This window comes from Carlito syrichta, unplaced genomic scaffold (assembly GCF_000164805.1).
Source record: "Carlito syrichta isolate Samal-C Ts95f unplaced genomic scaffold, Tarsius_syrichta-2.0.1 Scaffold314811, whole genome shotgun sequence".
In the NCBI taxonomy this organism is placed as follows: domain Eukaryota; kingdom Metazoa; phylum Chordata; class Mammalia; order Primates; family Tarsiidae; genus Carlito; species Carlito syrichta.
In genome coordinates this window covers 838,155-849,649 of record NW_007258907.1, presented here as the reverse complement: position 1 = coordinate 849,649, position 11,495 = coordinate 838,155, and the positions used below count along the sequence as shown (strand labels likewise).

Sequence of the window (11,495 nt, the reverse complement as noted above, 5' to 3'; positions counted from 1 at the left end):
ACCTCAGCCTCCCAAAGGCGCGGGATTACAGGCTGAGCCACCGAGCCCGGCTTTTTTAAACTTTTTTAAATTGGAGTACTCAGAAACAGATTATAAAATTCAGATTTCTAATAACCCAAAGTCAAATGAAATTAATACTTTTCATAATCTAATAATTTATTCCTCTTCTCTTTTCCTTTTAGATATAACCATTAACCAAAGTTTTCAGTAGTTTTACTTAGTGATTCTCATCTCTTATAATCTCAGACTAAACTCAGATAATTAAGATAAAAAATATATATCACAACATTAATGTTTGCATTTTAAAAAAATGTCCCTTTCCTTGCAGGAATATTGACAAAGATCACATTTAAGATATAAAATCTTAACTTGAAAAAGGTTACCTTTTAAAAATAAAATAGTTCCATTATTTTGGCATAGTCAAGTAGGAAATAAATCTATACATTGGTCTAATTTTTCCTTAAGAGCTACATAAAGACTGAGAGATAAATTTATATCAATTTTGATACACATACATACATACTGCAAACTGTTGTTAATAACTTTAACGTTCACAATCATTTGTGGAAGCATTAAATGTGCAATGTAAACTTATCTCTAGGAACCCTAAGTTCCAAATGAAAAAACTTACTTCGAACAAGGTATAAGAAAACTCTGTATTTTCTTTTCACTGACAACAATCATGAATCTCAAACCTGGCTGTTCATCAGAATCGTCATAGGATCTTAAACATGGGTTCCTGAACTAAGTTAATCAAACACAGCAATGGAGGTAAACGCAGTAACTTGTATTTTAAAAAAGCTCCTGAAGTGATTCAAGTTCAGGTAGTGATTTAGAAACTACTAACAGAACATTTCCAGTGTCCCGCTAGACATGAAAGAATTCAGGAGCCAAATATTTTTGGCACAACTCTAAGAAATAGTTAGGGTTTTATGGCTTACCGCAATGGCATTTTAATTGTTCCCTTGGTCTTAACCTTTTATTTAGGTTTATTTTATTTCTGGTCCTGATTCTTCTCACATACACAGTCCTTACTGTCTTACATAATGAGTTAAACAATTTTTTTGAAATCAATTATATGAGAAAAATAATCTCTAATTACCATTTCATAATCTGTTTTTTTGTCTTTACGCATTTGATTAATGGAGGTTAAATAACTTGGTGGAATGATGAGGTTTTTAAATTCTCCAAAATCACACTTCTCATTTTTTAAGCTATTTTCCATGCATTCATCATGTACTGTTTTTTGGCACCAAATGCACCTGAGGAAAGGAAGAAAAGGTTTTCATTAATTTTAAACCATAATCTTTACTGATTCACAAACCAATCATTTTTGTCAAAAAATTAAGACTAATTTCATTACTATTGAGCATAAAATCTGGCAAATAAACAATACATAACTGCATCTGCATAGAGAAGATAGAGCAATGAGGCTTGAATATATTTGGCAGTTTAATAGCGGTTCTTTTTTTTTGTTTTTTTGAGTTGGAGTCTCACTCTGTCACCCAGACTGGAGTGCAGTGGCCACTCCCGGCCACCGCAGCCCCGATCTGCTGGGCTCCGACGGTCCTTCCGCCTCAGCCTTCCAAGTAGCCGGAATTACAGGCACGCGCTACCACGCCGGCTGATTTTTTTGATTTATTGTAGAGATGAGGTCTCGCTGCTCAGGCGGGTCTCGAACCCGCGGGCTCAGGCAATCTACTCACCACAGCCTCCCAAAGGTGCGGGATTACAGACTGAGCCACCGAGCCTGGCTTAATAGTGGTTCTTAAAATGAGGTCTGGGGTCCCCAAGATTCGTTCAGGGCCTCTGTGAGGTTAAGATAATTGCAATAATAATATCAATAAGTTATATCACTCTCATTCTCTCAAGAGTGCACAGTGGAGTGAGTTATCTAGGAGCCATAAGACATGTGCCATCACAATGGAAGCAGAAATGAGAATCTAGCTGATTTCTAAGCCAAAGAAATGTGCAGAAATGTAAAACAATGTCACTCTTCTCATTAAATTTTCAGAAAAATACACTATGTTACCATTATTTTAAAAGTGAATAATTGAACAATTTCTCAGTTTTAACTTATAACATAGTAAATATCAATAGATAAGACCCATAGAAACAATAGCTGATCTTAAAACAATGGTTTTATGCATATTTGTGCTTTGGCTAAAGAGGTTCATGAGGCCTAACATCCTTGGCTTAAATGCCCACTGACCTGGGCCCTTGAGGAGTTCATCGAAGTCCAGCTTCAAAATCTCTTAACTTGTAAGTAAAACAAGTTATTTCTGGTAGCTAATACAAAAATCATTTATATGTTTGCTTCTGAAATAGACAGAAGAACATTGCATTCAAATTTACCTCTGTGTTTGGACACAATTCATAAAACCAGAAGGGCACAGCGCTGGTAAAAGTCCCAGGTTTCTATTATTAATCTGTTAAGTATTTAATCTACTCACAGATAAGGCAAATCTGATTGGACAGACAAAAGCAGGCCACCAGAATAGAATGGTTACAATTAAATGAATTAAAAATAAAGAGGATAAACACTTTTTAGAAGTCCTCTTTTGGCCTTCTAAGTTAAGGCTGTTTTTTCCCTTTGAATGTTCAGATTTGTCAAGTAATTAATGCTGTTTACTCAAGGGTCCTATTTACTGCTAAAAGAGTTATCTGCACAATCTGTTAAAGAGAGAACTAAAATAACTTGTACAATAGTGTTTGTTGATACTTGCTTTTGTACTAAGCTTGAGAAACTAAAATAGACTGCTTATGCAGTTGAAGTATAATACTTCCACCTAATGGTCTACCATTGACTTTAAAAGAGCATATGATTATTAAAAGCAATCTGAAAAGATACCCATGGAGTTATTTCATAATGGTTTCCTCTGGGAAGAAAAGTAAGACTGAGGGACTGGGAAAAACATTAGCTTTTTACCCTAAATATTCTTTTGTATTGCTTGAGATCCCCCAAATCAGAATATATTCATAAACTACTTGTGTACATTTTTAAAATTGTATTTTAAATAACATTAGCATATACTTGAGAATTTAGAAGTATAGAAAGGCATTAAATAAGAATCATCTACAGATAGTTACTCTTTTTAACGTACCCATTCTCAGTTTTATAGCACATATATGTATGTTTTTCAGGTTTGGAGTATGATGTACATATTTGGATAATGCTTTTCTTTCTACACCGCATCAAGAATATCTTAGTACGCCATTAAGTATTTTTTAAAAACATGGTTTGTAAATAATGTGCAGTATTACATCTTATGGATATATCATAATTTATTTAACTCTTTTTTTTAGAAATGAGGTTACCCAGGATAGTCTCAAACTCCTGGACTTAAGTGATTCTTTATTAATTACTTATTATAAAGATGTGGGGTACAATTCAGGGTTAGGTATACAAACACTGATTATACAGTACCCTTGTTACCTTTTTCTTTTTTAAAGACTTCAAAAAAATATGTAAACAATGTGAAGAACAACCTCAATCTTAAATGAGATTATTTCTTTGCAAACTTAGATGTTACCAAATCCAAGGGTCTGCATTTTCCTAAGGTTCCGGATGTTTGTCAAACATGCTTGTGACCGGTACATGAAGGTGTACATCTATATCTAATACTTGCTGATACCACTCATTAGTAATTAAAAAGTTTTCCTTGATAATTTGATAGAAAATGTATTCTGTTGTTTGAATGTGGAGGCCTTTGGTCACTAGGTAAAGCAGTATTTTTTAAAAACTTACGTTGTGCATTCATTTATGTCCTATATCCATTTTTACTAGGTTTTAGGAACTGCGTGTACTTTTTCTTTTTCTTTTTTTTCTTTTTGAGTTGGAGTCTCACTCCATCGCCCAGACTGGAGTGCAGTAGCATGCTCATGGCCACCCTAGCATTGACCTGCTGGGCTCAGGTGATCCTTCCAAGTAGCAGGAATTTTCAGGCACACGCTACCACACCTGGCTAATTTATTTATTTATTTATTGTAGAGATGAGGTCTTGCCAAGTTGCCCAGGTTGTTCTCGAACCCGTGGGCTCAGGCAATCCCCTCACCTCAACCTCCCAAAGTGCTGGGATTACCGGCTTGAGCCACCATGCCTGGCCTACATGTGCTTTTATTTACCTAAGATATCAACCTCTTTTCTATCATATTTATTGCAAACATGCTTCAGTTTTCTTTTAAATTTACTTTTTAACATACTTAAGATTTTGTTTGTTTGTTTTTTAAAGACATGAGGTCTCAAGATGTTGCCCAGTCTGCCTTGGAATTCCTGGGCTCAAGTGATCCTCCTACCTCAGCCTCCCTAGAAGCTAGGACTATAGGCACCTGGTTAAATGCTGTTATACTTTTAAGTCTGCTATCATTTCCAAGTTAAATTTTCAGCTATAGCTATTCTTCCTCCCAGTTTGTTTTTCATATTTACATCTTTAATTCGATGCTTCTAAACGTTCTGGGCTACAGACGCCATTGAGAATCTCCAAGTAGCAGGCCTTCCCAGAACTTTACCCATCTATGAACCACCAAGCTAAGAACATCTGCAATAATTCATATGGACTTTATTTTGATGTATCATGAAGAACCTTTTTTTCCCCCACCAAAGAGCACTTGTTATAGCACGATTCATAAAATAATCTTTTTTATCCCCATTAATTTGTGACATAACATTTGTCATTTACTAAATTCTCATAAATTTCAGAAAAGATTATTTTAACCAAGATAATGACTATTATGAGCCTTTGCACTGTAAAGGTAAAGCTAAAATATTTACTAGTCATTCAGTATACATTCCTTTAGAAATACCATACTCAAACTTGAGACGTATTCTCTTTATGTATCTTTTTTTTTTTTGATTGGAGTCTCACTCTGTCACCAAGGCTGGAGTGCAGTGCACACTCACGGTCACCCTAGCATCCACCTGCTGGGTTCTGGCGATCCTTCCGCCTCAGCCTTCCAAGTAGCTGAAACTATAGGCGCTTACTACCACGCTTGGCTAATTTTTTATTTATTGTACAGATGTGGTCTCACCAAGTTGCCCGGGCTAGTCTCAAACCCATGGGCTCATCCACTCGCCTCGGCCTCCCAAAGTGCTGGGATTACAGGCTGAGTCACCGAGCCTGGCCTCTTTACGTATCTTATAATTAGTATTTAACAACCTACATTTCAAACCCAATGGGAAAATAAGACATTACTAATAATGTCTAGATTATTTTAGTTTCTGTATCATGTTATTGGGTAATTGTTTATTGTCTTTATTTTTTCCTCTTTTTTTCAGTATTTCAGAGAAGTTGAAAGGATAGCAAAATGAATACCCTTAAACCCATCCTTAACTCTGTCTTTTTTTTTTTTTTTTTTTTGAGTCAGGGTTTCACTGTCACCCAGGTTGGAGTGAAGTGGCATGGTCACAGCTCACTGCAGCCTCTGCACTTGCTGGGACTATAGGCTCATGCCACCATGCTAGCTAATTTTTTGCACAGATAGGTTCTCACTATGTTGCCCCGGCTGGTCTCAAACTCCTGGGCTCAAGCAATCCTCCTGCTTTGGTTTCTCAAAGTACTAGGTTCACAGGCATAAGCCACTGCACCAGCCCTCACTCTGATTCCTAATTAAACCTATCTTCCACAATTTGCTCTCTTTAATAGGAATTCATATTTTGCTGAATTATTTGAAAGTAAATCACAGACATTATGAGATTTCACCCTTCAATATTTCAGCAAGTATTTCCTAAGAATAAGAATAATCTCTTTGCTTCTTAAAGTATTTTGCTTAAAAAAATTTTTTTAACAGTGAACACTGGTATACCTACCACCTACATTCTAGCATTAACATCCTACTGTAATTGCTTTGTTACATTTCTATCCATCCATTAATCCATCTTATTTTTTATAACTTCCTAGTAAATTCCAGATTTAGAATATTTCCTAAAAATATCAGTATGTAGGTACATTGTTACCTAGAGTCATTGTTTGTTTATAGACTTTTGTCATACAATTTATAGACAATTAAATGTACAAATATGTACACTTGTTGAGTTTTGATAAACATATTCATGCAACTAAAACCCTTATTCAGACACAGAACATTTCCCTAGAGAGTTTCCTCATACGATAATATGGAATGCTTCATGAGTTTATGTGCAATTCTTGTACAGGATTATGACTGCTTTATTTTTTAAAAAATGGTTTGACAAGGAAAATAAATCAACACTGCTTATTTTCTCTAAATAATTCATGATAGCTCTCTTTAGTATTCCAGGGTGATAGCTGAATTACAGGTGAATGTGAGATGGTCATGTATGAGATTCACATTAGAAAAGGGTTCAGCAAACCACAGGTATGTGTGCCACCTGATTTTGTGAATACGGTTTTAAAACAGCTGCGCTCATTCATTTATGCATGGTTTAAGGCTGGTTTTGTACCTTGACTATGGCAGAAATAAGTCATTACCACAGATCAAATGGTTGGAAAAGACTAAAATACTTTACTTTTGGCTCTTTACAGTAAGTTTGCCCACCTCTGCTTTAGCAGATGATCTGGTATCTTTCATTGTTTCAGATAATTAATGAAATGAATAAACACATACCAATAGAATAGGAACATAGTATTTATGATCAAAGCTGAGACTAAGGCAGCCAATGCAATTACCATCTCTGAGTCAGAAGCTTTGTTTTTCTATTCACAGGGGGGTGTGTGTCTTTGTGTGTGTGTGGGGAGGAGGGGGAATGTAAATATAAACAAACACAAGGTCTTCAAAATAAAAAAAGCACTTTAAGTTACTTCTCTCTTAATGAGAGACAGAACATTACAAGGAACAAAGGTTTATTTAATAAATATAGTGAATACTTAAAAATATAACCTCAAAAGAGAAGTAAGCAGAAAAAATCATGAGAAGTGATATAATAGCTACAGAAATATATGGTTGAGGGCAGAGGCAGGGACACACAAAAAGGAAAAAAATCTACATGAAAAGGGTCTGGCACAAAATAAATGCTCAATAAATGGCTAAGTATCAATTAAAGGGCTTTTCTCACTTCTTCTGCAGAGTTTAACAGAATTGCAGGCTTTAAAATCAGATGTTATCTGTCATTACTGCCCTTTGAAATGCCAGCTGTTAAACAGTCTTCAGAGTTCACTCACTTCCATAAGAATGTGATACAGACATAGAAGGAGCCCCTGTGAGGCTGGATAAAATCCAGAGACAGACAGTCCAGTCAGTGCTTAAAGGCTCTAAATAGCTACTTTCTTTGTTTCTACTTTCAAAATAGCTCATTCCTACGGAAGGTCACAGCAGACTGTAATCCTGCATAAAATTATTGGCTACCATAAATCTGTTCAGAACACTGTAGACTATATTCAACTTTAGGACACTGTGCTCTTTTCTCCTGGGAATAATAAACACCTCTTAAATTATACAGAGACAATTTCTACCATGCGTAAGGGATGCAGCATGCCGGGAACATACTGCTTAACCTGTAAGCACATGCTCATGAGGAAAAGATCTATAATCACAAACATTCATTGCGCTCAATGGGAGAACACAATATTAAGGACAGAGGTTCATGTTTTTTTTAAAAAAATACATAAATATTGAGTGGTTCTCCAACTTTAGGACCTGTGGGGCCTGTTAAAGCAAAGACAGCTGATCCCTAGCCCAAGTTTCTGATTCAGTAGGTCTAGGATGGGGCTAGGGTTACCAGAAAAAAAAATAGACAATACCCAGTTAAATCTGAATTTTAGACAAACAAGTACGTTCTTGGCATGAGTACAAGGGGGTACACCCAAAAACACAGAATTTATTTATAAAAAGTATTCTTACATGTTTAAACTTTAGTCACCTTCAAAGTACTCTGTTTGATGCAACACACCTATAAAGATACTTTTTCCTCTGCTCAAAACAGTTTTTAAACTCGTCAATTTTGATGCCTTTTAGTGCTTCTGCTGTTGTTTTGTTTCACCTCTTTCATATCAGCAAAAACATTTCCCTTTGAGAATTTTTTTCATTGGGGAAACAAAAATAAAATCACTCGGGGCAAGATTGGGTAAACAGGGAGGGTGGGGGGCGGAAGTCATGGCATTTTTGGTCAAAAACTTCTGAGTGGTGTGAGCAGGTGCACTGTCATGTGGAAAAACCAGTCACCTGTTTGCCACAACCCAGCATGTTTCTTCTGCAAATCATGATGCAACCTTCTGAAAACTTCCAGAGAAAAACTTTGGCTAACTGTTTGATCTGGAGAAACAAATCCTGAGTATACTACAAGGGACCCACCCTCCAAAAGTTAATTTCAATTATTTTTGGGTCCCCCCCCAAGTATGTTCCAAGTATTTCATTTTTACTTGCTAAATCTGGCGACCCTATAATATGTATTTCTAACAGATTTTGAAGTGATGCTGATGCTGCTAAGAACCTTACTTTGAGTCCACTGAGATGTAGGATATTACATCATAAAGATGGAAAAATGTGTGTGTTGTGAGAGAGGTTAGTAGAAGACCAGCCAAGGGTTCCTGGAGGAAAGGACATGAGATAAATCTCTAAGGATACTAGAAGCTAGCCAGAAGGATATAAGAGAGGAAAGCTTTGAGAAGAAGGGCAGCAACCAGTCAGGTGTGGCTGCATGCCTGTAATCCTAGCTACTTGGAGGTTGAGATGGGAGGGTCACTCGAACCTAGGAGTTCAAGGTTGCAGTGAGCCGTGATCTACTACACTACTGCACTCTAGCCCTGTCACTATTAAAAAAAAAAAGGTATTAAGAAAAAGGAAATCATAAGCAGCATGTATTGCTGGTGCATAAAGGTTAGTACAGGTAGTGGCAGACAAGAAGGGAAGAGAGACCAGGGAGCAGTAGGAGCTCATGTATCCTGTGTTAAAGCGCTTTGGGAGGCCGAGGTGGGAGAATCGCTTGAGCTCAGAAGTTCATGATCAGCCTGGGCAACATAATGAGACCTCAGCTCTACAAAAAAATTAGCTGGGCATAGTGGTGTGTACTTGTACTCCCAGCTATTCAGGAGCTGAGATGGGAGGGCTGCTTGAGCCCAGGAGTTCCAGGCTGCAGTGAGCTGTATGCCTGTAATCCTAGCTACTTGGGGACACTGCACTCCAGGCTGGGCGACAGAGGGGGACACTGCACTCCAGGCTGGGCGACAGAGGGGGACTGATTCCAAAAAAAAAAAAAAAAAAAAAGTACTTGTGAGGTGACATTGTAAGACAATCAGCAGAAGTAATGGGGGGAGTAACTAAGGGTTTTAAGCAGAGCAGGTACTTGAACAGATTTGCAATTTCACAAGGATCAGTGGGGTGAGGGACCAGAAGCACTAGGATTATCTGTTTCGAAGTGTCTGAAATATGGTTAAGATATTTACAGAAACCATTTTTATCTAATTTTGCACAGGCACAGAGAAGGGAAGGGGAAGGAAATAAAACAATACTCAATTCAGTATGAAATTTAATTAAAGTCCTGGGTAATCTGGCTCTCTCTGATGCCAGAAAGACAGTATCCAAATTCTAAAAATACCAAAAAGAATGATTACAAAACTTTGTAATTGTCTAAAATATATTAATTTGAAAATGTATTCTTAAGTCTCTGATATGAATCCAATAAGACTTGAAAACAGGTATTGACCTAACAGTGCCTAAGCTAACTTAAAAAAAAAAAAAAAAAAAAAGATTTTCCTGGAAAAAAAAAAAATCAATGTAAAAAGTAGCTTCCTAGCCAGGCTTGGTGGCTCAGCCTGTAAACCCAGTGCTTTGGAGGCTGAGGTGAGTGGAGTGCCTGAGCCTATGGGCTCGAGACCCACCCAGGCAACTTGGCGAGACCTCATCTCTACAATAAATCAAAAATTAGCCAAGCGTCGTAGCGCGTGCCTGTAGTTCCAGCTACTTGGAAGGCTGAGGTGGAAGGATCGCCAGAGCCCAGCAGGTGGAGGCTGTGGTGGCCGAGAGCGGCCACTGCACTCCTGTCTGGGTGACAGAGTAAGACTCCAACTCAAAAAAAAAAAAAAAAAAAAGTAGCTTCCTATCTACTGCCAGCCTTCTATTTCAGTGCTTAAACACATTTATGGGCCTTTCTACCTGTCAGAAGTGAAATCCATTACAGTGAAGATGTCCAGACTTAAGGCTCAGACAAGGCTGGGTTGGCCTAGGGGTTACAAATCCTGAAAGTCAGTTCTATTTTACCTAGTTGGCTTAAGGCGCTTTAATTTTTTTCAACCGTTGAAACGAGTAAGAACAGATGATCTGCAAAGCAGATTTCCTTTCACCAATTTCTAGCATCAGCAACGGACAGAGATTGCCACCTATTTTCAGACAATATTTGAGGGCAAAATGTGTTGTCAGGTGTGAATACAAAAGTCATTAAAATATTTTTGGCTTAATCAAGGTCACTTATCTAAGATTCTACACATTCTGAAAGACCATTTGTCCAAAGGAATATTTCTTTCTGTGCTCTTTTTGAGTATATTTCACTGTGGCATCAACAGCTATATTAGGAACAGATACTTAAGTACTGCCATGGAATGACACGTTTTCACTGCACATGAAAACAAAATCCACGATGAATCAATTTTGTGGCCGAAGGCAAAAGCTGATTTGTCCACACCTCATTTTTCTTGTTTAAAATAAGGAAAGCCTCAAAGCAGGTAGCACTGGGACATCTCTGGGTGAAAGTTAAGCGCCAAGTTTTACGACCCCAAAGGGAGGGCTGGCTGAGGAGCGCAGGCTAGATGCATCACCCCAGCAAAGGATCCCTGCGAAGCGGCCAGGCTCGCAAAGCACCAGGGCTGTTTGTCAGCTTGCTTCTTCCAGGCGAGCGAGCAGAGCAGGCTAGGCCACCCGCAGGGATGCCAGCGGGCCTCTGCACCGGCTCTGGGAAGTCCTGCCCCCGCTGCGCATTCTGGGCCGCGAGCACCCACCCCAGGCCCTACCTGTAATCGCAGAGCTTGGGCTGACTGCCGCACTGCTGCTTGCAGGCCACACAGTAGCTGCACAGGGGCACGTTGCCCCGGATCCAGTGGTGGGGCATGGGGTCCAGGCCCCTGCCGTCGCCCTTGAGCATGATCTCCTTGCACTGGAAGCGCTTGTCGGCCTTCTTGAGGCAGCCCTCGTCCACGCGGAGCCCGCAGCAGTCGCAGAAGGCGCCCTGCAGGATATGCTGCGCACACAAGCAGCAGTAGGTGGGCTGGCTGAACAGGTCGGTGTCGCGCCATCCGTGCTTGCTCTTGCGGAAGATGTCCCTGCGGTGCAGCTGCCGGCGCGACCGCTGGAGGCTGCACCAGCAGGTGATGAACACCGGCAGCAGCACGGAGCACAGCGTCCACAGGACCAGGTGTCCGTCCGCGAACAGGCCCTGGGAAGGCGGGCCCGGCGCCGGCCGCCTCTCCCCTTCCATCTCCTCCAAGGGCGGTTTCTCACTAGGAGAGAAACACACGGGGTCCGCTCGGGACTCGCGCCCCGCGCCCCGCGCCCCACCCTCCCTCCTGCCTTTCAGAGGCTGCGACCGTCCA

At 39.4% G+C, this 11,495-nt stretch overlaps 1 protein-coding gene across 4 annotated transcripts in view; it reads right to left on the bottom strand.

Moving 5' to 3' along the window:
- The window catches only part of DGKE (diacylglycerol kinase epsilon), a 26,987-nt gene extending 15,590 nt beyond the window's left edge, over window positions 1-11,397 (bottom strand). For all 4 annotated transcript variants that reach the window (XM_008072014.1, XM_008072016.1, XM_008072017.1 and 1 more), the window contains exons 1-2: window positions 10,917-11,397; window positions 1,103-1,262 (exon numbers count right to left, since the gene is read on the bottom strand). In XM_008072014.1, the coding sequence (XP_008070205.1) occupies window positions 1,103-1,262; window positions 10,917-11,380 (624 nt within the window). In that variant the 5' untranslated portion in view covers window positions 11,381-11,397. The remainder of the gene's footprint in view (window positions 1-1,102; window positions 1,263-10,916) is intronic.
- Window positions 11,398-11,495: the final 98 nt, after the last annotated feature.